We start from the raw sequence: 27,667 nt of genomic DNA, 5'->3' as shown, positions 1-27,667 counted from the left end.
TCAGCCCCTAACAAATGGCCCACGCTCCACTGAAACATTATTTGCAGGGCTTCCAGAACCGGAGACTCAGTATTAAATATTGTGCTGTACTAAATCTGAACCTGCAAAAATGTGAAGACATTAATTTCCTTCTGATTATCAGCTGGAGTACAGGATACAGCTAAAGAAACCAAGGGCTCTGAAGAATCGGGCCTCCATTATTCTGACAATATGAAGAAACCGCAACTGCTGCTACGCTGATACATTTAATGTTCTGATGACTCATACCACCTTGCTGTCTAGAAATCTCAAGTGTAGAACATTCCATTCAGCTTCAAGCAAACCTCAAGAAACAATGGCTTCTTCATTAAAAGCTTTGTCACATTTGTTACGTAGTTACATTCTACTGAAAAATTCTTAATTTAATTCCCTTTTGTACCTTCACAATACAAATGTTCTATAAGTATAGACTAAAAATCTGTGCAGAGGTCTATATTCCATATGCAAACTACTGCAGCATTCTGTGACTGAGCCTTCATGGAGTTGTATTATCTAACTTCCCATTACTAGTTCAGGACTTCAAAGGTAGGTTGAATACAAGCTACATGTTTTTTAGTAGAATTTACGTGGAAGACGGGATCTTTTCTGCTTTGCAAGAAGTCAAACAGCACATTGTCCCAGGGCAAATAGTTCTGGAAGCTGAAATGAATGGTCAGTATACATGCTTGCAGAATCAAGGCCCAAGGTCAGGAGACTTCCTATGAATGAGAACACATCAGGAAACAACAGCTTCATACTTTCACCAGCTGGCCAGGTTTGATTTTTATTCACAGGGAACAACATTCAATATATCAACACTTGCTTTTAAGTTAAAGTCCTTACTCCTGATCACATTCATTCCTTTATAGTTAGTAACAGTAATGTTCCCTTTTGCAGCTTGGCTTTGAGTCATGAATGTGGCTCTCCCTAACAGACAAGCAGGCACCAGGCTTCCTGTGAGAATGCCAGATGTCACTAAAAAATATCATAAACATAGTTGTCCCCTTGTATTTCTGTCTGTGAGGAAGATATACAGCAGTAGCATACTATGAAAGCAATGACTTGCTGCATCAATATTTATAATACTTCTAGGCGTCAGTACAGCAATTCTTATAAGAATTTATCAAGTGCATATTTTTACTATGAGAACAGCAAATGTCAGAGGAATTAATTCAATAAAACTAGCAATAATTAAGTAGGAACCAGAAGAATTATAGAGATCTCATTACTCCTATAAATTTAAAAAAGGTTAATTTATAGTTAAGTACCAATTTAAACATGCAGCAATTGCTTTTAAATGTAACTACTCACTATCTTAAGAGCACCTTCAGTATGCTATTGCAAGTATCTTAACCACACATTATTTCATTAAAAAGTAAGCACAACATGCACATTAACATTTTCTGGAAAGTTCTTAAACTCAAAAGTGCTGATATATCATTCACATGAGGATGGCGAGTACTATCTCCAGTTCAGGAGAGTACAATACACAGATTAAGTGACTTGCCAAGGCTTAGAACCGCAGGTAAGGGAAAAGCCACCAACCCAGCAATCTTTAAACATTGGTCCTGTCACAGCTTCAGATTAGTTCAAATGAAGTGATGTTCCATTATGTTTTATGGTAACATGATCCTTAATATTCTTTAATATAAGATGCCAACAATGGACATGGGGGAAAAAGCAGCTAACTGAGCCCACCAAGAACCCTCAGTTCAGAAGCATGCTCTGATTATTTTTGATGAAAAACCATTCCATGTAAAAATAATTTCTCCTCCACCATCTGAAGTTTTGCAGTGTAGATGCTACTGAACCAGTGCAATTTAAAGCTTAGGTCATAACTAGCCTACACCATGCCTGAAGACATTGTTATACCTATTTATATTCAGCTACTTAACTAGATGAAGTATCAGATTAACCATAGCCATACTTTTCCAGGCAGCTTTTTTAACCTAAAGTATTAATCATACTGCAGTTTTTGGCATCTAGCTTTGTTAGACAACTACTAATAGATACAGAAGGTAATAGTGGATATGTAACTTGACACTAGGTGCCATAATGAGAAGTTTGAATTACTGCTTTGTATATTTTTCACAGCTGCAGCACAGAGGCATTTATGTATAAATAAACCCAGGATCACACTAGCCATGTGTCTTTGTCCAGGCCTTGTAGATTTAGGCATTGGACCAAACCCACGGCTCCCCCTGCTCTGCAACAAACAGTTGGACTGCAACACAAAGATCCCCATTCAATTATGTAGCTCGTTAGGCTCTTCCAGGTTGGAGAAGTCAGATTTTCAGACTCTGGTAAATGCTAAATTGGCGAGTGTCTTAGCAGGCAAGGAGTGCTGCGCATTCCATGCGTTTTCAAGGTCATGGTCTGTTTCCAGAAAGCAGTTGGCAAGGATGATTGATTTCGAGAGTTCAAAACCAAAACCAAACAGTGCCATCCACCCAAAAAAAAAAAAGTAGAAAATGGAAGAAGTAGGTAAAGTAGAGAACTGTGAAACATTATATTCACTAAAATTTAATTTTCGTTCACACTTACAGATTGAGCTAAAATGAAACAATGGACTTACCCATCTGTGGGGCTATTTCAGAGGCTAAGTCACATCAGTATTCAGATAAACTTGCATAAGGGGATAAACATTCTTAAAAATGTGTTTTCTGACAGATTAGAAGCTTGTCTCAAAAAACCCATACAGGGGCTCCAGGGCATCAATCCGATCTTCTCCTGGTCTACATTTCAGGTTATCATAAAATCAAATCATAGCTCTAACGTGTTCTCTCGGATCTGACAGCACAAATACAAGGCTGAGGAACCATTCAATTCATCCTGAGCTGCTCTTCCAGTATTAGAGTGTTCTACTGCATAGAAATACAACATCCTTATTTTTATGTGCAATCAGGACCCCATCAATTACCAACATTAAGCCTTGAAGTTCATTTAAATGCACTTGGATATAGATGAGCTGTTCTTTCCCACAACTGCCCTTAAAACTTCCTGAAATAGTTTCTTCGAAGGATAAAGAAGGCACTCCCTTGCATTAAACCATTGCAAGTTTTATCCAAGTTGAAATAAAGAAACAAGTTTTACTGATAAAGGAATACTGACTGGGACAGAAGGGTAGAAAAGAGTTGCTCTTCAAAGCGCTCAAAGTCAGACCCTCCCTCTGTAGCAGGTCTGTTGACTCAGTAGGTGTACAAATACAGATTCTCCCAAAAAGAATAATTTGATTTTAATCTAAGTTTTTCCCTAACAGTCTAGAAAAATCAAAGGACATATCTCAAATCAAGCTAATTTGGTTTAATGATAATATAGCTTTCAAAAAAATAGGCTTTTGAAAGATTTCTGCAGTCTACCACACCTTCTAGCAAACTGTATCGATAATTATACTGTCAGAAAGGTTCAGCTTCTCCAGGTAGGAGTTACTGTGCCATGTGCTGGTTCTGTTAGGCTACAGTTGTATTCATTAGCAAACTTCCCTCAATATAGGAACTACAGTCCATTAGAAAGTCAGATGGCTTTCATGATTTCTGCTGAGTATTTTCTGGATTTTGACATGCAGTGCAGACCGCTATCAAATGCAGTCTTCCTGTAATATGCCTCATGATGCACATCATTAACATAGCTTCTCTTTGTGCTTATAGTTATAGAAAATCCCAGAATGCACTTCTCTACAAAAGAAAAAACCGCTTTTTATTTGATAAAGATTGTGTTCATAGCAAATATTTTTCAACCTCTCTCCTCCCCATTGCTAAATCTATCTTATAAAAATTAAAATGGAAAGAAGGATTTTAGGATTTTTTTATGGCTTAGGTTTCTGAAAGCATTATGAATTATAATGCAGTTCTATGAAGTAAACATCTTTTGTGCCCTGCAAGTAATTTAGAACTGGACTATTTTTCATCTGAAACAGTACAGCAACACAGGTATAAACCAGGTTTAGTTTTCCTAACAGAAGGTAATCAGGAAGAGGCTGCAGTAGCAGAAAGTAATTGCAACCTTATTTTCCAATAGGAAAGGGAGCACAGCAAGAGTGATACTGATGCAATGCAGCAACAATTCCAATAAAACCCAGGTAAAACCAGAAGCTCCCTCTGTTTTTTTAGGGGGAAAAATGGTAGAGACAATCTGTCATGTTCTTCAGAGAACACCTCTTTTCTCCTATGCAGAACAGAAAGCTACTGATATTTTACGAAAATGCATTTCTCTGTACTACATAAGCACTTTAACTAATTTTTCCTCCAATAAGACTGCCATCTGGTAACAGCTTAAAAGCAATACTGACCAGCAGCTGAGTTAAATCATTGACTAGAAGTGGATAAACCTAAATCCTTATTAAAAATATTCTTCCTCCCCTCTCAAATGACTAAATGTTTTCTAACAAGGCAATTTTAAATGTACTGATGTTTGTCTTAGGAAATTAGTACTGTATGTCTCATTTGAGGTGGGAAGCAACTTCATTTCCTGCTTTTATCAACCATGTTAGCCTCAAATAACACATTACTTTCGAGTCCTGTGGATATTTTGCCTCATGACATTTTTCATTCATCCTATACAGGAAACAGGGAAGGAATTAGCAGGTTCAGCAGGTGTACTCAAGGGAAAAGAGATGGCAATGTCAGTTCTTCCTCATTTCCTATCTACCATGTTGCAAAAAAACACAGGCGTTGAATAAGCAGAAATAATTGAGCATAGCATAACACATGCTGCCTTCCTTCTCGAAGGAATGTCCTCTCCTGTGCACTTAGCACTGATGCAATTTGCTGAGAAATAAGGGCCAGCCATTTGCAGAACTGTTCCTGTTTCCCTGCCTACACCCATACAAACTTTATACAAAGAGAATTAACATAAGTCCACTTCTCACAACTTAGACGTAGCATTTGGAAATTGGTGGTACAAGAGATTTTGACCCAAAACCCAGCCCTTAAAGGTTAAATAGTATATTAAAATACAGGTCACATTTTTAACAGGCAGCCTTTGCTTTATTAGTAAAGTAGAAAAAGAATTTACATAGTGTAAGTTGCTGCATAAAGTTACCTCTGTGATTCAGAGCTGGACTTAGCCTGAAGAAACTACTCCTGGCACTAAGATCTGTCTCTTTGTAAGAGACAAAATATTAATGAGATTACGAAAACATACATTGCTATTAACCACAACTCACAGGGAGGCAAATCCTGCCCTCTGTTCATTTAAACCTATATGTGCTGAACTTAAGAAATGTTTAACTCGTAATTATGAAGTTACTCCTTGAAAACAGTTTTCCTAATGGATTTTTTCTAGCTTATTTTGTTGTGATTAATTAGCTTACTTCCACAATAAGCATGCTTGATTGACTGAGTGGAAAGTAATAGAAGTATCTGAGAAGGTAAAGTGTGCTTGCATTTCATGCAGAACACTGAGCAAGAACCACAAGAATGGCTTAAGATTTGACACACCTGACAAGAAGCAACATATAAATAAATACACATGCAGAATACTAAAACGAAAGACTCCTCACTGCAGGTTAATAATGCAGATGCACCATGACTGCACACTCAGTAAACTGTATCCTAGCACCAGCTAGTGGTAAGAATTACTGAAGGCATTTTTACAAGAAAAATGAACATGTTCATAATATAAAAGCTTCCTATTATTATATATTGCCTCCTAGCCACCAAGCCTGATTTTATTTTTAAAAATGCTTCCAACAAAACCAGTGTTAAACATTGGTTTCACAGAGCATGCCTATACCATAGCACCTCAAGTGCTTTTGATTGATCCAGTTGCTAGAAGTTGGAAGAAGCAGTAGTGCAGACAACAACCAGATGCTTTTGCCATACTCAGTGCTGTTTCATCCTCAGAGGCAGCTTGTCACTACACAAGTAGCAGGTAGCCAAAACAAAAGTTAAACACTATTCTTACAATGCTTTCCCTTACGCAGAGTATTGCCAGCATTTTCTCTCAACATAAATATTTCTTGTGTTTAAGTAAGTTTAAGTGATTAATTCAGCGAAGAAACTTGTCTGGACCCCATCCTGTAGTGTTTTAATCAGTTTACAGAAGCAGTCCTAAAACATCTACTCTAGTTTGCAACGGTTACTATCCAGTGTCAGTTGATAAATTTAAATTTATCTAAATTTAAATGGACCTCCTCTTTATCCCTGTGTCACTGTTGGTGTAATTGACACAGACGAATTTTAGTCAGTTCATAGGCTCATTACTCAGGTAATATTTACTAAGTCCTACAAAACTTACCTGATGGACTGAAGACTTCAGCAGCTGTCAAGTTCTGGAGAAGGCAATGTTCAAGTGAAGCACGTCTGTTCAGTCTTGGACAGAAGTCATCTGTTCTTTAAAGGGAGAAAATGAAGCCTTAGGTTCCACTGCCTGTGATCAAGAGGTAGTGAACTGACTTCACTGACTTGACACCATTACCCTGCCCCATGAGTTACCCATAACCCCCTGGTCACCTTTTTGCTCAAGTTGGTCATATGGGAATTGTGGGAAGGCCACTTGAAGCATGCATATGGAGGCCAAATATCTAAGACTAACTAGGTATGATCTATCAATTCCGTAAAGTGGTCCTGAAAAGGAACCTCTCCATAGCTATAGGGAAAGAAGCACTTGTTTGTCAGCAGATGAGGAACCTACGTACAGTATAACAGGCAAGCAACGAACTCAGACAAGAAGCAAAGCAAGCAAACAGTGAGACATTTGTGAGTAGTGTAGAACTCCGTTGATAAGCTTGGACACTGCTTTAAGTTGTGAAAAATTAGATTTTTCTAACAAAACCTGCTCCTGGTACAAAGATGACCTAGGCTGTAGAAAGCAGAAACAAAAATAAGGATTGTGAAGGACCTTGAGGGTAAGTTAGAAAGGATCATCTAAACCAGAAGGAAGTGAAAGAAGCAGGAATACTTAAGTGCTTGAGTTTTAAGAGTCTTATTCCCCAGGACATTTCAAGCCCAGGTTACCTAAGTATCTTAGTAGTTCAGCCAATTCTTTGTTTTATCTGTCAAAAATGCTCTTTTAGAAAAAAGGTAATATTACTTAAATTCAGAGCTATTAAGTAACCAGTAACCCTAGCAGTTCAACTGTATCAGTCTTTCACAGAGAAATTATTAGTTTAAGCCATAGCGTGCAGGACAAACTAGAATAGCACAGAAAGTTTTGATAACAGAGACCTTGTTCCAATTAACAAGAGAAGAACTGGACCTATTGGTATCAGTTGGGTCGAGCTAGTTTCAAGGCCACTTTAGACCCTCTGATGAGAAACACCTTTTCTAGAAATATTTGTTCCTGCCATGGCTCACTAAGACTTCTACACGTAAGAAATTCCCTGTCTAACCACATAAGAGTCTCTTTTTCAGTCACCCTGAATATATTCAGTCAGACATCCAGACTGACAAAAAAGTTTTTGCTAGTATTTGTCTCTACTGTGTGCTGATATTATGTGCCTGTGTGCTTACAGGCAGCACTCAGGTAACATGAAAGCCTAATCATAATTTTAGAGAGCACAACAGCAGTAATATTGATATTTCCAGAATACAAAAAATGTAAGTGTTCATAACTTTAATCAACTAAAGATTTGTAGGCTTCTCCGACCACCAGAAATAGTGTAAATTGAAGTGCAAATCCACTGGAACACCACCAGGTGGTATATATTCTCAATGTAAATTCAGGGAAAGTAAAGATGACTTGTACACACATAGCCAGATTTACCCAAATTTCAAGCACAAATAAGTGAGTACACCATATACGCAACAAAAGCAAAAACTTCCAGGCAAGAAAAATTGAGAAGTCTGTCTGGCAACAAACAGGGGCAAGAAAGGAACAAAAACCAGCACAGATTATGCCAAAACTAGACAGCTTGTTCCTGTTCAGTGTGACTGAATTATGGGTTCTGGAAAAACAATATTAACAGTCACAGATGTGCCCTGATGCAAGCGAAGAATACTACAAGGAAGCGACCGAGTTATAGGACAAGTGTTTGAGACAAGGCTGATATTGGAAACTGTATTTTTATTGTAACAATGGGTATTTCTGTCATGTTTCCCTCACAATTAACCAAAATCTGCCACCTGCCTTTTTAATGTTGCCAGTCTGCTAGCCTCACTGGTTTTGGATACCTCTGAAAAAAAAGAGCATTTGGCCTGCTATAGCATTTCTGACTCTGAGAAGGTAGTGTGTTGCAGTAAGCTTCATAGAGACATTTATAATTTAAATGAGCAGCTTGAGAGCCCTGGGATTCATACATGGAGGACTTCTACATCAAGAGTGACATGCTAAAATATTTATAAATAATGTGAGTTTCTGCCATTTAACGACTCTAAACTATAAATATTAATCCCAGGCCAGAAATAAAACAGTATTTTGTTTCTCTACATCCTTTTTCGCCTTTTGCAAATAAGCGTACAATGACACTCCTAAACTACAAATCCCTTTATCCACATAAGAAACTCCATTAGTGTCAGTACTTTGGTTACCACAGTTGAGATAAATACGAATTATTTCCAGAAAGAATTGTAGCTTTGAACTTTGACAAAGATTCTGTCCTTTTGGATCCTATCATAGCTTTAAAAACATACTGTCCATACTACACAGATCCTCAGAGTTTCCTCTCAATGTTAGTAAGGATTTACAGCAAAACAGGAGTGAGTCGTGTGGCAGATGCACCCGCCCCAACAATGGCCCACAGAAGCTTCCCACCTACAAGAAAGGCTTGTACTCTACATACTCTAGTATGTATTTTGTTCTATGTTTTCGTTGTCTCTAGGTATAAGGCTCCAACATGTCAAATTGCAGCCTTGTTTATTCTTAAAATAACCCCAAAACTTACACAGGTGTAATCAGTCTACCTACTTATGAAATTAAATGTTAATACAGCTAAATTAGAATTAAATTAATCCAGCCTAATAAACTAGTTTAAGCATATTTATATGAGGATTTGTTACCACCAAAATTAGAGGTTTCAAAACTGATTTTGGTATACCTAAGCAACGTTTTAAAATACAAACACATCCTGACAATTCCAGGTGGGAAGATCACTGTGTCCTGTTATTTTTCAGTCTGCTGTTGCTTGGCAAAGTTAAGCATTACCACAGAGGCATTCAAATTCTCTGGTTTCAGAGTGTGCATTTTCCTTATGCTTGAAAGGTTGTCTTTGTTTGTTGGGAATGTGGTGGATCATTTTAAAAAGCTTTGGTTTGACAAGAGCGGGTAGCCAGGTGATTAGCTTCGATTCATGGAATGGGATTTCTCTGTCCTGATATTTTGTGTGTCCAGGCTTTAATGTTTTAACGTTAGTCCTTGACGTACATGCACAATGAATGTGAAAACAAAATAATCCAAGTAATGTAAAACATTTATGTACTTTAGACCGCTAATCTATAACTGTATTAATGCCTCCCATCTTCTATGGGTTTAACTCAGGGGTTTTTCCTCTGGAAAAACAGCAGATTCTTAACATTTCCATGTAAAAAATAGTCCTAGACAGGAGGACTACATCTCCTTAACAGTATTATAAATACAAAAGTCAAGCGAGAGAGAAAATTATTTTGCTCTTCAAATTAAAGGAAGGGAGACACTGTTGTGCCCTGCAATACAAACACCTCCCAGGAGGGAGGTTTTTTTCCTGTCAGGTACTTGTTCAGAATTGGAAAATTGAGAAAAAAAAATAAAAATTTACATGGAACATCACAATATACGTGCAGCAAAAAAAGGTCTCGCCTGTCAGAGCACCGGCCCAGAGAAACGGCCCGCGCCTCCTCAGGGCGAGGATCTTCCCGTACATCACCTCCAGCTACAGAAATAATTTCCCCTCAGCCACTGTTTTGTGTTTGGTTTTTGTTTTTTTTTCATTTTCAGTCAGAGGCGAGAAAACCACCTCCCTGCGGAGCTGCATCACTACGAAAAGAAGAAAAACAGACCAAAAAACCCCCACTCAGAAATAGGGAAAGAGAACCTGCTCTTCTCCACAGCTCATTGTCTGGGATGAGGGGTGGTGGCTGGAGGCCGCGGTGCGGGGGCCCGCTCCGGCAGGTGGGATGAGCTGAGGCGGTCCCGGGGACGCACCGGCGGTGACACGGCTGAGGGGAGGCAGGAGGGGCGGCGGGCGGGGGCGGCCCCGCTCCGGGGGGGTCCCGCTGCGGCGGGACCTGCCCGCTGGCCTCCCCCCAACGTCACTTCCGAGGCCGGAGACAAAATGGCGCCCGGATGGTACCGGAGCTGAGGCCGTTCCGTGCCGCTCCGAGCCGGGCCGCAGGCGGCGGCAGCGGTGCAGGTGAGAGGGAGGCGGCGGGACCCGCCGGGCTGCCTGGAGGGCGGGACGGGGCGTGGGGGCGGTGGGCAGAGCCGGGGGCGCGGCTGGGAGGGGACCGCGGCGGCGGCGGCCCGGCCCGGGGAGGTGGAGCCGGGCCCGGAGGAAGGTGGCAACCGCGGCCGCGGGGTGGGCGAGCGGGCAGCAGGTGTGAGGTGTGGATGTGGGAGTCGTGGTCCTGCGGGAGAACCTTATGGAGAGGGGGGGCCCGGAGGGTGGAGGCAAGGGTAAAGGAGGAGGATGGCGGTACAGGCCCTTCGGAAGAAGGGGCTCCGTCCCTTGGGCTGCTTTTTGGGTTTTTTTCCTTGAAAATGCTGGCTTGGAGGTGTCAGCTGGTGAAGCAGAGCTCTATAGCCACTGCCAGCCTGGTGTTGCAAGACAACTGTTGTCTTCCAAGCAGTTTGTGATACACCGTCTTCAAAAGTTTTGGCAATTCACATGCCTTGAAGCTTGCTGCAGATCAAGTGTCTGCCAAGATGGGTGAGTGAGGGCTTGGAGAAATGTCAAAGTTGGTTTCCTCACTGGAAATAGCCTTTCTAGGACATGTCGCATGAATCAGAGATTTCTTCATGATGGTAGTACCATTGGGAAGAATGTTTGGGGTGAGAGAGAAAATTTGCAAGTAAGACAGGTAGGACAGATCAAGAGCTGTATTGATGTACTTTAGAAGGGACAACAGTATCTTTAAGTACACTTTATATTTGAAGCCAGAGCAGCAAGTGGAGTATTGCTGATAACCATCTCATGCTCAGGTAGCTGAAGTCGTCAGTAAAGTTACAAGTGGTTTCAAATTCATATGAAGCTGCAAAATTTCCATTTTGAACTGGTAAAGAAAACTTTAAATTGTTTTCAGCTGTTGAAGAAGGAAGGGCATGTGGAGTGGTTGCACCTGCTATCTGGTCATTCAGTGGCAGGAGAAATATTTTTCTCATTTTACATTTGAGTAATCAACGGTGGACAGCTCTTAAAAACAACAGGACTGCTTGCGTTGCTGTTGCCATACCAGTTTGCTGTTCCCAATCCATGCTCTTGACTTTGGGCATGTTATTTGGATGAAAAGTCTTTCAGTTTTTTCACACGCACTAAATAGATAGGAGAACTGGAGATGTACAGCAGTGTGCTATGTAATTATTACATTGCTGTCTTTTGATGCTTGCTACATTTTAGTAAAAATGACGTGCACGTTAAGAATTCAAGTATGCTTTCCTTGGTGTAGACAGCTCTTCCAGCTGTTGAAATGTGTGATGGTGAATCAGTGATAGCACTGGCACTCTTCACATGGAGAGCTGCATCATTGATAGATGAGGCGAGTGACTTTTAAGAAACAAAAGAGCTGTTGGACTTGTACAGACAGCAACACCAGCCATCTAGTAGTATCTGTTGGTCTTCAAGCATATTGGTGGTTGGACTCGATGATCTTAAAGGTCCCTTCCAACGTAGAGGATTCTATGATTCTGTATAGCTCCCAGTGTTTGCTAGGGCAGAAGTGTCTTAACAGCTTGCTGGCATAGACCATAAAAATGAGGCCAAGTTTCACTTACAGTGAAACACTAGTTACGTTAAATAAAAGGCAAATAATCACTTTGGATAATATATCTCGAAGAGAAATGCCATGATAAGGATGGTATTTGGAGATTCCTGAATTGATACCTGTTTAGTGTAGGTATGGGGATGCGAAGAACAGCCTTCTTCCAGAGCAGCATGAAAGACGGGGGAAGGACGTTGTAGTACTTTTGTACGTTTGTATAACCCAGCCTTATTTTTCGACATGAATACTTGCTTGAAAATGGAAGGGAATTAAAGCAGAAAGTCAAACTACTATTTTTCTGTAAAAACTAAAATGCCTCTTGAAGTCCCATCCTCCAGCGCAGTGATGTCCCGTTTCACTGTTGTATATAAAAGCCTTGATTCTTAAGGGTAAATAAGTAATAGTATATAAAAAGGAGATCTGAATGTTGTTGCTTGCTAGGTGGCTGTCTGTTGAGAACAGAAGTTCAGAGAGATTAGAGATGACCAGTGTGTTAATGTATTTCGGTATCATAGGAATCCAGTTTATTTGCAGTGTGCCTGCAAGACCTTTGAATAAGGATCTCAACCAGAAAAAAAAAAATAAATTAATCTATGGCTTATAGCAGTAGGACAGTGCCTTGGTCATGATGAGTCATTTGCTTACTGGCGGAGATTGGACACTGCTACTTGTATGGTTTTTTTTTTAATCAGGGACTTACAAACAGCCGGAGTTCATAAACTCATGTGTTGGCTGTCTGCATTGGCGTACCTTTTTGAAGTTTTGCAAAATATTTGCTGTTGAATTTGTTAGCACGTGAAAGGGCAGGTATGATCCTGATACTTAATGCCTTCCACCCAGTGAAAGAATTTCTTTTACCAATGTGTTTTTTCTCTGATTGTGTTCTTAGCTGAAAAATATTTCTTCTCTGCCTCTGTATAAAACACGTCTGTAGACAAAAGCTGGAGGCTGAGTCCTGTTTTGTAAAAGGAAATGACTGAAATGGACTTCTTCATGTAGGAGTAAATCAGCAATGTGCTTGTCTGAGAAAATTTTCATTTGAATTTACTGTCTTTGCGAGTAGAATGAAAGATGTACTTACATCTGAAGATTGGAGCGGTATTTCTGAATATTTGGAGTTGTCAGAGACTCGTTATTTTCTGTTGACTTCTCTTGACTAGTTGCTGTTTAATTAGTAGACTCGCATTTTATTTTTGTGTAGGTGATTTCTTGGCTTATTTTCTTGGTTCTCTGACTAAATCTTTCTAAGGTATAACAGTTCATTTGGTTACATGGCAGCGAGCAAAACCTTTTTTTCTTAATGGACAGTAGGTAATAGAGTTTATTGTTGAGAAAATCATTGTTTGGCTGTTTTTTCTCCATTCTTATTCTGGCAGTCTTGAGTAACTGAAAATGCCTTTGCAATTAGGTGCCCATAGATAGTGCTTCTTGTTTTTATCAAATACATATTTTAATATTTCAGAGTTAACATGAACTTTTTTTTTTGGCAAGCCTTGTTTCATTTAATACACTGAGAATTTGTGGATTAGAGTATTTCGGTATTAAATTGAAAAAATATAAATGTCCTGATGTTAAAAAAATACAATTAAAAAAAAATCACGTGCTGCAACTAAAAACTAAAACAAAGAAAAAGAGCCCTGCAGTATCCCAGCCTGAACCGCTGGTCATTAGGAAAGCAGACTGTTGAGACTTTCAGGTTTTGTTCCTGGTTCTATAATAAACATGTTTTTACCGGAGCAGTGACGTAATGCGTGTCCCATTTTCAGCTTCCAAAACAGGATTGATACTCTTATGTCTGGTTTTTCCTTTCTCTGAATTGGAAGCAACATTCTCTTTCAAAGTGCTTTTTTTTCGATTCTGGGATTTTTTTAAGAAAAACCCACATACAGAAATTATAAATATGGCTTATAAAATCAGAAGATAGACTATTTAGTAAAACCTAGGAATGCTTACTAGCAGTAATATCTGATTTAGTTTGAAAAAGACAATCTGTAATGTTGGTTTTGTATAAAATTACTTGCTCTTGTTTGCAAACTGTATTCCTAGCAAGTTATATCTTTTGTAAGGGAATATTTAAAATTCTTAAGTGTAGAATTCAGAAATAAGGTTAAAATATTTTTTTTGTTTCAAGTGTTATGTTTTAGAGTGACCACAGTGTGTTTAAGTATGAATGCCTCGTATATTCTTATCTAAATAAATATAATTTGTTGCCTAACAATGAGCCTTTCTAAATGCACTTTTCTGACACTCCAAGATGGTATGATGCAGTAGATCTTCTTTTGCTTGTGTTTGTTTCCCAGATGCTTTAATGTCTTCAGAAAGTGCATAGTATTTTTTTACTCATGAGATACAGTAGTAGGTAGTGGTTTGAATTAAATATGGCTTGGCAATGTTTTCTGGAAATTAATTTTAAAAATTCAGGTTACTGTGCTGGTCAGCGTGCTTCATTTTTGGCATAGAACCTTTATTTAGCTTTTCTTAGGGACTTCAGTCAATCTTTAAAGTTTCCTGTGGTAGATGTTATTAACAATATTCAGGTCTTTGATAGATGCAGGTGTGTGCTGCTGTTGAGTTTGGAGGAAAGGTTGAGTAGCAATAGTTGTAACCTCTATTTGATGGAGCTGCTGACATGACTTTTTCAAAGTACTAATACAGTTGTAAACTATTGCTAACTTTAAAACTGATTTAATGTGGTCATCATCACTTCTTTAAACTTACTGTATGACAATTCCCTTGATGACAAATCAGAGCAGTATCACTTTCTTTGGGGCATTCCTGGAAGACCTTGCATTGGACTTGACTGTATGAGTACCTAAAAAGTCATTAGTGTAGGAAGTGAAAGCTTGTTTCTGCTTGCAGTGGGAAGAATAAATACATTGTTGATAGTCATTGATCATACAGGAACTAGTATTTGTGCAGCAGTTGTAGAATATGTTTTATATTTTCTTGTTTTTGTTGAACTTTGTGTACTAGAAGTTAGCTCCCAAGTTTAGTGTTAAAGATGCTTTGTCTTCTTTTCTGACATCATGTTTCATTTAGGTAGAAAGAAAACTAGTGACTGTACATAAGTCTGTGTATAGTCTTGTTTTTTTTCCCCAGTGCAATTAATCTTGCTTTCTACATAGTTGAGTTCATTGTTAACAAAACAGGTAAAATGGAGTCAGGAAAAAGCGGGGAAATGTTTTCAGGCTTTTTTTTTAAAATTGGACAGCTCGTACGTGTAACTTGTTGGAACTGCAGGTATAAAACTTCAAGATGAAGTGTGTGTTTTAAATTAATAGCTTTATAAATACTTGTTGAAGCTTTTAGTTTACTGTAGCATAATTTCTCATGTATTTGTATTTTATGGTCAACTGGTTCCTCTGGTAACTTGTAGCTGCAAGAGTGCAGAGTAGCGCAGTCTGTTAGGAATCAACCTGAACTGTGTTATGTGGAGGTTTAAATCCATGAGTATGTTAAGATTTGTCATCTTCTCCTAAGAAATACCGTTGAGAGGTTTGGATATAACCAATTCTTTAATAGCTGAATAAAGCACTTATACAATTTGTAAAAATACCAGGCTTATTTTCTGTTTTGAAATTTTCTTTGAAAACAATATTAATTCAAAGCAAAATAATTTTGAGTTAGTATATGAAATGCAATAAAAGGGTATTTTTACTGATCAAATGAAAAAAAAAAAAGTAGTTTCTGACTGCTTTTCAAGTTTTTGACTAATTTATTTAACAACTTGGGTAAGAAAGCTCAGCTTGGAGGAAATATTTAGCTTGACAGGACTTCCCCTTAGCACTGACCCCTTCAACCCATCACTTAATTGATATTTACGTGTTGTCTCTCAGATTCTTTACATTCAGTGGCTGAGCAGTGATGGCGTTGAATGTTTGCTTCTGTAAGACAGTGCTTTAAATCCTTATTGTCTTTGCATATCTAGAGTCCTAGGTTAAATGCCTTTCTTGTTTATTCAGCGTTGAAAATCACATATGTACTTCAGGTGACTGTCATTTACCGCAGTGTAACATGCATGTCTGTAGTAGGTTTTTGAAGTCACTTTCCAGAACCGTGGTAGAAAACAGTTATATGAACGGTTATATGAAGCCTTTGTCATGGAGGGACTGTTAATCTTCAGGGAGGGGGAGGAGAAAAGGTAGAAATAGGCAGCTGGAGTCAATAACTACTTAAACTCGTGTGCTACAGCCGGAGTAGCTCATCAGGCTGTGCTCTAAAATCATGGCAATAAAAGGTTCTTGCTTTTGTTGCCTTTACATGAGCAATGGCTATTTTGTTTTGTAGCCAAGCATAGAAAACCAAGACATTTGTTACTAAAAATAGTTTTTCACAGTAGGAAATATTTTTGGTGCCTCTCTCGCTATCCAAAATATTTAATTTATGAATTGACTTTGTGTGGGTATTGTCCCAATGAATAACAGCGCTGGATTTTTCTCTTTTATTCAGGCCTCATCTCAAGTACAGAAGTTTAAAGTTTATACTGACTCCAACTTTTGCTTTTTCTTTAATGAGCATTTCCATGTGCTAAGGCAACTTTCAGCAGGTGACAGCCAGCCTATGGATCAGATTTCAGGGACCATTTGCCTAAAGCATTTGCGCAAAAATGTCTGAAATAGAGATCAGATTTGTCAGGAGGGAAAAATCAAGGCTGAGGGAAGTAAAGGGTATGTGGAAGATGTGTGAGAAACAACTGTGTTCTAATGCACGAGAAACTTAGAGCCAAAGGGACATTATTGTCCTGGCAAGATTTAGCAATCTCAGGATTGTAACTAGTAACGAAACCTGGGGAGATTATTCTCTATTTGTTCGGTGGTTTCTTGGTGTTTTCTATGTTTTCCATCAGTGCTGGAGAAAATTTTAGTAAATGTATCATTCCTAGGAATTGATTTGTACTTGTCAGATGTACTGAAATAAATTCCAAAAGGAATGTTTTTCTTCAGATGTTGAAAAGCTGCACAGATGGAGCTCCTTATCCCATAACTGGCCTTTGCCGGCAAACTGTAAATCCCACGGAACCGGTTGCAAAACTGGAACTGAAATACAGATGTTTCAGCTGTTTGTCTAAATGCTAATGTGATATGGAAACATCAGGACAAATGGAGTTAATCCTGGAAGAGCTGTATGCAACAGAAGTGTCCTTTTCAAGGAAGTTTTTCCTTATGAATTTCTTAAGCAATGCAACGTTTGTAGGACACCTGGCATTATTTTCACTGTTATGCAGCATTAAGAATTCTTACAGTGCAAAGATGTGAAGGATTATATGAAATTTATTTGAAGTATGTTTTACCTTAATGTATTTTAAACTAAATGTTAGTATTTATCCAAAGTACTTAGTAAAAACCAGTTAATCATTGTTAGAATAAGAAAACTAGAGAGGGAAGAAATAGCAGTACTTGAATAAAGTGCTTTAAGTGATTAGGTACTAGTTAACCTCCAAAAAAGGGTATTGCTCATTTATTGAAAATTGTGTATGAGGGAGGATAGTGCTTCCAGCAATAATGCTTTTTTGTATGTATTTAAAAAAAGAAGTGAGTTGATGTACTAAACTCTTAGATATGGCATTGTTCTGATTTTGTCTTAAGCCATGAGTTTCCAAATTTGGTGCCTGCTTGAACTAGGAAGCTTTTTGAAACCTCAGCCTTCTGTTAAACAAGAATGCCAAATGTGTTAATGTAATAAAATACCTTAATAAAAGGCTCAATTTTAAGGAAGACCTTCCTGTTTCTAATAAGGGAGAGCGGAGACTCAAATGCGTGCGTTTTGTTAATTTGAAAACCACTGAAGGTCTTTCACAATGCTTTGATATTAAATTTTCAAGAAATCTGACTCCCGAAGTTCTTAAGAGTACTCAATCTTGAACAAGCTAACTTGGTTTTAAAAACAAATGAAGCAATCGTACTTGAGCACATTTCTGTTGTATCATCGGTTAAAACTGGGGGAAAGATTAATGATAGATAGCCATCCTGAGATTATTCGTATACATTTGAGCTAGAATAACAAAACTGTAGCTTGCAGCAGATTTTTTTTTCTTTTTTATAAAGCAATATGCTGCTTTGTGACAAGTGCTTTGGGAAGAGAAACCACAGGTCTGTGTGTACTTTCAATTCAGTATAAATTTGTAGGTAAGTACGTGTTACAATTGTCTGTTTTTCTTTTTAGGGCTCATGTAATCAAAGGAGTTTCTTTGTTGTGTGTGTCTTTTCAGAACACAACAGGAATTCAAAATGAATCAGGTGAGTATAAATGTAAGACTTTATCAAAATACTTAGATGTTAGAGCAGTTAATTATTAATAAGAAAAGTAAATCATCCACTAAAAAGGAAATGTTCTATAAAATCTTCAGTGTCACTAAATTTCATAATCCTCCTTTCCACAATGTATATGCTCGTGAGATATATTTTATTTCATTGATCTAAGTTTTTTTTATGTGTGAATTCCCGTTAGCAGCATAGAAGTTATTACTGCTGGCATCTCTTATAAAAACACTTGTCCAGAAAAATCTATTTCCTCCTGAGGCTTTTGGTAATAATTCAGCTCCTTATAAAAGTGGCTTGAAAATTGAAAGTTTCCAATTTTTCTTTAACCTTTTTTAACCACTTTACCATTTGAAATGTGCAGTGAACAATATGTCACAGAAACTGATTGATCAGGAAGTTTGACACTTTTCTGGAACCTTAAGCGTTTCCGCTAGAATGAAGTGAAAAGACTGGGAAAGTGCGTTTCTTTTGTGATGCAGTACTCTGCTGCATGGATGCAAGAATATCCTGACTGGAGGGTGGTGTTTTAATCAGTGCCAACTGTACAGGATTTTATTTTGCATTTGTCTGCCCAAGTAGGAATTATACATCTGTTTGTCTATCACGCACAATTGTATTACTTAGATACTTATAGGAAAAGTACGTGCTGCCTTAAATTTTTCTCATAAGTACTTCTCCCTTTGGATGATCTTACAAAGCCCCTTTGGCGTGGGAATGTGACCATAAGATATTATACTGAATAAGTGCTATTTTTTAATGCTAAAAGAGTCAGCTATGAACAGAAGCTCTCTTAGCCAGAAACAACCACAGTACATAGTCATGTAAAATGCTTTGTATACTTTTTTTATTGATGCCTGTATCTAATGAGCGCTTTTATTGCCCTTTATGCCATTATTTAATCATCAGCAGCATTGAATGTAATTAGCACTTTGTTGAAGTATGTTCTCACTGAAGTTATAAAAGTAGATTAGTATAAGTAATCACAATGTGAAACACGTTGGTGGGATGTTTCCTATTGCTTTTTTCCTCTGATTTAAAGTAAAAAAAAATAATCTTCAATATATATGTGTGTATTTAAAATGTAAAAAGCAAAATATAATTTCTGTCAGAGCCCTGAAATATGTATTGTAAAAATACACTTTTATATTATACTTATACACAAATATGAATAATCATTTATATGTAATACAAATAGCATTTACATTTGCACACTTTGAAGCATTAGTAGTCTAGTTTGGGGTAGCTGGGTTAACTGTTGCTTCACAATTTCTTTCTATTGAGAGTTGACATTTTTTCACCTATAAGGTTTGTTTTGAACGCACTCAGTGGCACGAAGCGAACAGCCGATTGCTCTGTCTGCTCGAGTAATAACCCTGCTTTTTAAGTTGTTCTGATAAGCTTTGGATTCTGCTAAAATTCTGAAAGCTGTAGATCCTAATCTTTAATTGTTGTATTTGGCTGTTTCCTTCCCATTTGTGTGTCTGTGTCCCCTCTTGTCCTGTCTGTTGCCGTGTTCCCTCATCCCCAGTCTGTTTCTAGAATTAAGTGGGATTTCTGTGCTGTTCCAAAACAAAGTCTTCATCTTTCTTATTGGGACTGCTAATATGGTTTATGCAGTGCTGTGATATACGACATCTTGCAATTAAATAATGAGATGACCCTGCCTCTGGGAGCAGTTACAATAGCTTAAAGCCTTTCTTGGTGTTTCTGGTTTTCACATTTAGTTTCTAAAGTGTGCAGAGCTCATATGGCTCTTTATTGTTCAATACCATTCATGTTAAGTGTGTTTTTAGCATCAACCCTGTGGTGTTTTTTCTTGCAGTGCCCTTGTCATTTCATTCACTGTTGACAAGTTGTAGTGCCAGGTCTGTATAAGAAATGTTTTTGCCTGATGCCAAACATCTTTCAAGTGTTCTGTTCTCATGTTTCTTTCGTTCTGCTTATCTCTGCTTTTGGTGTGACTTCAGTGACCCTGAAACTAATTGGGTTATTGTTGATTTGGCTTGTATGAAAAGAGTGCTAGTTCTGTTGTTTATCCCATAGAAATCCTGAAGTAGTGAAGGAAAACCTTTTCGTGAATACTTTGATATGGCCTTCTTGTAGTAAGAAGTCGTATAAAAAAAATAAAAATGCAGCTGTTGTTGGAATTAATATTTTTTGAGTTTCTTGGAAGATTGCTGTCTCAGAATAGACTGTATGCTTTCTCTATCTGTTTTAAAAAGAGATCTGCCTTTAATATGTAAACTACCTCATCAGAATATGCTAAATAATTTGTTTTAGAAAAACAAGCAGACGGGGGGGGTTGATTGGTAGCATTTACTGCATCTCAGTTTGCATTAAGATAAAGTAGGAAGAAGGTTGGTGCTACCTGGAAAACTGCACCATTTAAAAAATGGTGAGGCGTATGTTAACAAATTACACCTGAACTTGTACTAAAACTCCCACCCCTCACTCTCTCTGAGTTTTTCAATGATTATTTCAAATGCTTCCGATACATCTTTACTTTTAAGCACACACAGTGAAATTGTGGCCGGATAAGGTTCTTGGACAAGCAGAGACCTTTCTGCTTCCAATTTACCTTGTGCTAGCTGGCTGTTCGTGCCGGCAATCTTCCTTACTCACTTCGTCTCCTTTTCACAACTGCCTCTTCTAACTTCTCACTAACTGAACGTTTGTTGTGCATCACAATGTTCAGGACGGTTTTTTACCTTTTCATTCTAATTTCTGATCATCTGTAAACATCTTGTTGCAGGTACTATTTCTACTCTGCTTAAATACTGCTTGTAACATTATAGTCTAATTTGTGGTTAGTCCATAGGAACAATTATATTAAAAGTGGTGTAAAAATTGCTTAATCAATGTGTTGAAAGGTACTGTCAAAGTGATCGGAATCTGAATTTGATGCAAACAGGAAAAGACAGTTTCAGTTAGCACACCCCTTTAGCCCTCAAATGACTTTTTGGCATTGTTCTTAAGTCACTTCACCTTGGCTAATTTGAATGCTAGCAATGGAATATTTCTGATGAACTTCAGAGTAAGGAGTTTAAAAGTGAAATAAGCTTCAAGTGCTTTTGTGTTCAAAATTGCAGTCTTGGAGTGAGTGAAAAATACCGTGTTAGGACTTCAGTTAAATGCAAAAGTTGGCTGTAGGACATGCACCAGTACACTATCTTTATCAAGAGGTGAATTTTTTTAAACAGAAAAATAAATTTAAGTGAGGTTGTTAAGTATTGGTGGAAAAGTGATTGAGATACAATATTCCTTCTTTTGGTAGACAGGCATTTCTTGGGGATAAGTTTTGATCTGGAAAATGTTTTAAGTAGCTACATTTCAATTGCAAATAAAATGAGATTGCACTGATTTGACTGAACTAAATTGTTGTTTATTTTACTGTGTAGTATTTGGTTACTTATTACCATTCGTTTGAGGTGTGAAATACATTGTTATGTACTAGGGCATATATGCAATTTTCTGGTATTTGTGAAATCCATTGATATGGCAGGTGTTGAATGAGTCTGACTGCCGTGTTCTGTGAATGTGGCTGCTAGTCTTTGATTTATGTACGTAGATCAAAATAAAGTTCTGATTGTATATTACTCCATACAAATTAACTTTGTAAATGATAGACCAGTTTCGGGATATTTATGGCTAATAGGAGGTGTGACTATTAAGGAATATGCCAGACATATCAGAGGATATAGCACAGTGCAGTACATTGTGTCTAAATCAGTTGAATCAGATTTTTAAAATTTTGGTAGGTTAAAATTTATTTGCAGGCTTGAGATTTTTAACCGCCCATCTAGCTATGGTTGTAAAAAAAAAAAAACAACCCAAAAAAAACCCAACCAAAAAAAAACCCCAAAACCAACAACGCCAATACCAAAAACCCCTAAACAAACTGAACCCAAAAATGAAAACTTACCAAAAAAACACCCCACTTCTGTTTGCTTGAAACTCAAAATGCATCATTCTGATAGCTGTCTTGTTGATTCTCATCTATGCCTATATATAATTTGTTAGAAACCACTGTGAAAAATAGGCTTGGTTCTCCCGTAATGGAATTGTGGGGTAATGTACTTGGAAAGATACTTGGGTTTCTTTGTTTGATATGCTGGAAAGAGTGTGTTTCTCTTTTGTCTGAGACATAGCTTCTTGTGTATCAGTTCAAGGCTAACAGATGTCTGAAAATCAAACTTCTTTCATCAGTGGTTTTCCTTTTGGATTGTTGGAAGAGCAAAATATAACTGTGCTCTGCTTTGAATAGACTTCGGCTATTATAACTAAAGCATAAGGATTAATTTTTTTTCCCCTCCCTAGTCTCTTCACTCTCTTGGATGGGAAGGGATTTCTGGCATTCTATTCCTTCCATGGTTTCCAATTTGGGGGTCTTTCTCCCCTACAAATAGCTCTCTAGGATGTGGCTGTGCAGCTGTTAGGGCTTACCGAGGCAGCAGTAGAATAACCTCACTATGACTCCCAGTTTTATCATTTTTCTCATTGTGGCTGTCAAAGCTGGCAGAAGACATGTTCTTGTAACATAATTTGGCAAAGTCACATTCATAAATGTGGAGAATAATCGCCATATGCAGCACCCTCACAAAGAGTGGGTGTAGAAAAAGTTGAGGAGCTTTATCTGTTCTGCTTTAGAGATAAAAACCTTAAATTTGGTAGCATATAGTGATACATTTAAAAATCTATTTCCAGTAAACTTTCAGCATAACATATTTCATAAGTGCTCAATGAAAAATGCTCTGAGTATTACTCAGTATGTGAAAACTACTATCATATCTCTGCTTTATGGTTATACGTAAAAGCAAGAATCGTTTCCAGAAAGTCGGGGTTTACTTGGCTAACTGTAGTGTTGCCCAAGTTGTTGTTATTTCTCAGTTTAACACTTCCTAAAGCTTGTTCAGAGCTTAAGTATAACATCCTTCATATTGGAACAGTTACTGCCATCACCACCAGTATTTGTTTCTGAGCAGAGTGATCAAAGTTCAATGTCAGAGGGCAGGTACTTTTTTTAGGGCTGTTGCACGTGGCTCAACATACGCCTGGTTCTCACCAAGCACAGTTCTTGCAGCATGTGGACAGATTTTATGGGAAACTGGGCATGCTTTTGACTTTGAAGTTATCGTCGTTTTTATCAGGAATAATGTTTTATTGATTATAATTAGGTAATAAAGAGCTAGTTGTTTAATGGCAAGTATGAATAGCATTTACTGTTCTGTTACACAAATAATAGTATGAATAATATTATAAGCAGCCTATTGAACCTTGTAGGCTCCTTAAAATGGAAGTAATCACTTACTAGACACTCATAAATCATTTATTGGCTTTCAATTGCCTTTCAAACTTTAATATAAAATTACCTTGAAACCTTTTGTGTTATAACCTGATGGCTAAGGATTCTGACCTGTTGATTTACTTAGGAATTATGTTTGACATTTAGGATACTAAAATAACTTCTGTGACATTATTTAAAACCCTTTAGTCTCTCTAAAAGCTGCTTTTAGCTTATTCGATTTGTCTCAGAGCAGTAAACTTGACATGCAGATACTTCAACGTCAATCTTTGGAGCGAAATGGCATGTTTGTAGGTTGTAAATAGAGCAGTAGAAAGACAGCGATAGACCCAGTAGTTGCTCTGTGAAGTACATTAAAATACAAGTTTCATCGTGTCAGCTGCTCTGCCATATGGGTAATATGTATGTTACTGGTCCCCAGTATGTGTAGGGTAACTTCTCTCTGTCCACCTAACATTCAGTACTGGGTAGTACAGGATATATCCAAGTTTATGGCAGAGTAGATGGTGTATCCCAAGTGCAAGTCCTAGTATGTACATTGGAGTAGTTGGTTTACTGCAACATGCTCAATTCAATAGGTAAAACAAATAACTTCATTTTTGCAAACTGTATGCGCTTCTCAGAACTTTGAGTATGGTTTTCTCCTTAAGTTACAGTTTAGTCTTTCTGACAAGTGGTACGTTTTCATGTAAGTCAATACCAGAAACTATTTTAGATTGTTTTTTAGGGACTGATTAGATTGAGTATGCCTGGAAGTCATCGTTTGAAAAGGGGAAATAAAGAATTGCTAATATATGTGAAATTATCCTCAGTCTGGTGGGTAGCTGATGTTCTGGTTTTGTGCTGTCACCACTTGTGTGTTTCTAGGCAAGTTATTCACGTTACTGAAGCTTTACATCATTTTTTGCTTTGTGCATAGAGGCATACACAGTTGTTTCATTTGTAACTTTTATGTGCATGCTTAGGAAATGATTGACAAAATTAAAATGGAAGGCTGGGAGAGCAGGTCTGGACCCTCAGACTATAAGTGCTCTGGAGCTGGAAATGCCTGTTCTTTTGAAACTTTGAGATGTCCTTATTCTCTAAACTGAAGTATCAGTTAGCTTTCATTATGAACACAAATGGTACAAAATTAGGGCATGCTCAGAAAAATCACAGTGTTATCTCAGCTTTCACTTAAAAGAGTAGAAGGATTCTATAAAAAATATATAGAAAGTGGAAAATGCTTAGAGTTGTGTGTTGAGTACAAATATTTTTAGAACTTAACAACTTTTGGCATTTCATTTCCTACTTTTCTATTAATAGACATGCCTTTAATAGTTAAATATTTTTTTTTCCTTGCTATTGGTCACCATTACTTCTTATGGACAGATATTTATGTTAAGTCAAACAGAAAATTAAATGGATGATTGATAAAACATAAATGTTTTTTCAGTCACCCTTTTCACTAGTGCTGTCAATTATGATAAAGATGAGCTACATGCCACACATCTGAAGCTGATGCAGTCAAGCCTATATGATTTTATGAACCTTTACTTCAGTTTACTTGCTGAGGGTCATAATGCAGAAACTGCTTTCCTGGCTCCAGTGAGTTTATTTGATCCACAGTTTTTCTCTGTTTTGAAACAGAATTTGCAGATGAGTGTCTAGGTGTTAAGAAAAGGCAATGGAACACAGTTGCTGATGCTTTGGTGCAGAATCAATTTGCATTACACCTCTGTTTGAGGGGCTTTTACAGTTTTATTCTTGGTACGTAACCCAGGATTTAAAAAAATCCAATAGGTTGGTTATGAAATAAAATGAAAAAACCTCTTATTCTTCCTGTGTTCTGGCTGTTGTGCTGCATCCTGTTTTAATCAGTGTATTTTAGCATGGGAGTTCACTTGCCTCTTGTTACTTTAATTGCCAATAACATGTTTCAACAGTATAATTTGGACAAATGATGTGTATGTCCTGAAACACTTCTAACTCTTCTAACACTTCTCTCATTTTCTGACTATTCAGTATTCAAGAAGTACACAGCTAACAAAGATTTCTACTAAAAGATCTAAATGATTTCTACTGAAAGCATCATGTGTTTCTCTTCAATATACCAGCCTTTCAGAAGCAGTCAGAATCATTTTCTAGCAGAAGAAATCGTGTTTAAGAGCTAGTGTACAGCTGAAACATAAAATAATGAAAACTTTTTGTGGCTTATTTTCAGAAAAGATTTGGTCTGAATGTTAGATTAGGTCTTTTGTAGCTGTCTGTAATTTAAAAGGAAAATTAATCTAGTTCTTTTTATACCAAGTTAGACTTTCAAGGCAGGTTACTTAAGAGCAAGTATGTTTTCATGCTACATGTTTTTTTGAAAAATTTGAGTTGTCTAGTTTAAAAATAGACTTAAACATCTTGTTTATACTTTTTTGAAGAAAGTCTCAGCATAATAGACTAGGCAGGTAGATCAACTTTATAATGTTTTTTTTTAATCTGAAATTTGGAAGAACTTTAATCAGAAACGGCACAAAGGAATGTTGTCTCAACATAGTGTTTCATGTAACAACACTTATTACTGACCTAATTACTTGTTAAATGTAGTTTCTCATGGCATAACTGATCAGGAAAAATAATGCAACTGAAAACTGTTCCATGAATGAGTTTTAGATTATCATATTAATGAGCCGTTTCAAAGACTTAGCCCTAAGCCTGGACTCATGTGAAAACTATATTGTGAAAAATATAGATATTTTCCACGGTATAGAACCACAGCACTTTTCTGTTCGTATGTCTTTAGGTATAATATAGTAGCGCTGTCAGGTAAGTCATATTCAGACAGGAAAAAGAAAATACCTTTAGCTCTATTCTCCAAGTAACTGAAGGGGGAATTTTGAATTTGTTTTTAAGGAGAGGCCGGGGAAAGCGAATGAAATGGCAAATGGCCTAAGAGATAAGTGAAAACCCTTTCAGTTAGATTTACTCACTGTATACTGCTTGTAATCAAAACACATCCATTAACTAAAGCAAAAGAAGAATTACAGCAACTTTAGTTATCAGTGTTTTATGTATATCTCTAATGTGGTCTTAGAACTCTGCATTCAAGCAGAAACAAGTGTAATGAAAATAACAGTGAAAACTTGAATGTTTTGATAAAAAGCTACTTCTACATTAGCATGTTGATGGAGAGGACCCTAGTTGAAATGGCAATTAGGAAATTTTACTTTAATTTCAAGTCAGGAGTTTTTGTAGCTTGTAAGGGTCGATCATTGGTTGTGCTATTATTTTATCTGTTAATGGTTGTGGCCTTTCTGGCTTTTTGACTTGTAGAACACAACTGACTCTACTGTCGCTGTGGAGACCTTAGATGATGTACCTGAGCATGTGCTTAGGGGGCTTCCTGAGGACGTGAGGCTCTTCCCATCTGCTGTTGACAAGACACGACTTGGTGAGTGCTACAGCTGTGAAAAGAGAATGAAGATTTTTACACTAGCTCACATAAATTACAGTTTTGGTCCTCTCCTAATATGCTGAGTAGGGATGATGTCTGGTGTATTTATCTGAAGTAATTTCTGTCGGAAAGTGTGAACAGCTTCAGAGTTTCTCCAACATCCCAAGATGATGTTCCTAGAACATCAGAATCAAAGGTGGACCAAGATGCAAACAGATTAGGTTATGTTACTTCACTGGTTTGTTTTCACTTACAGGATTTTACCAGTTTTGTGTTTTGCAACTATCTTACTGTCGCCTCTTTAGAATGGTGCATCTCACTGTCCCATCAGCGTGAGAAGTTTAATTTAGAAGAACAGATTCAGTGTAGACTTGAAAGCTGCTGTGTGGAGCCAAGTGTTGTTTCTGTAACATATGCAAAATGCTTGGCTTCTTTTTTAACAGAGTTTAACGTGAGAGAGCTTTGATGGAAGTTAGAATTGCAGGCTGGATACTTGATGTTGAAAGCCGGTAGTTTGAGGAATAAGCCTGACAATAGTTGCATTACTGTTAGTAACAGGTTATAAGCTCCCTGGAGCAAGGCTAATCTTTTCTAGCATGAACCTGATCTAGCATGGTCTGAATGAGAATGTTATGTTTAATTAGCAATTATTTGTCAATCCGGTCTTAATTTTCATGCTATAAGATGTGAAATGCAGCTGTCCATTTCCAATGAATTTGTGGGCAGATGCACATGTTTTAACCAATCCTAAATGTTTTTTCCTTCAAAACATACTATTAATTAGTTTCACAACTTTTGCAAGGGCTTCATTTGCCTGGCATTGTTTCAGAGGAAG

General features: G+C 37.5%; 1 protein-coding gene across 3 annotated transcripts in view; it reads left to right on the top strand.

Annotated features, from left to right (window-relative positions):
- Positions 1-10,180: 10,180 nt before the first annotated feature.
- PRDM2 (PR/SET domain 2) overlaps positions 10,181-27,667 on the top strand; it is a 72,179-nt gene continuing 54,692 nt past the window's right edge. For all 3 annotated transcript variants that reach the window (XM_063353542.1, XM_063353544.1, XM_063353545.1), the window contains exons 1-3: positions 10,181-10,282; positions 18,009-18,082; positions 26,712-26,829. In XM_063353542.1, coding sequence (XP_063209612.1) covers positions 18,074-18,082; positions 26,712-26,829 — 127 coding nt within the window. In that variant the 5' untranslated portion in view covers positions 10,181-10,282; positions 18,009-18,073. The remainder of the gene's footprint in view (positions 10,283-18,008; positions 18,083-26,711; positions 26,830-27,667) is intronic.

This window comes from Chroicocephalus ridibundus, chromosome 16 (genome assembly GCF_963924245.1).
Source record: "Chroicocephalus ridibundus chromosome 16, bChrRid1.1, whole genome shotgun sequence".
Lineage (NCBI taxonomy): Eukaryota > Metazoa > Chordata > Aves > Charadriiformes > Laridae > Chroicocephalus > Chroicocephalus ridibundus.
Note: the sequence above shows the minus strand (reverse complement) of the source record. Positions and strands in the feature narration are given on the sequence as shown.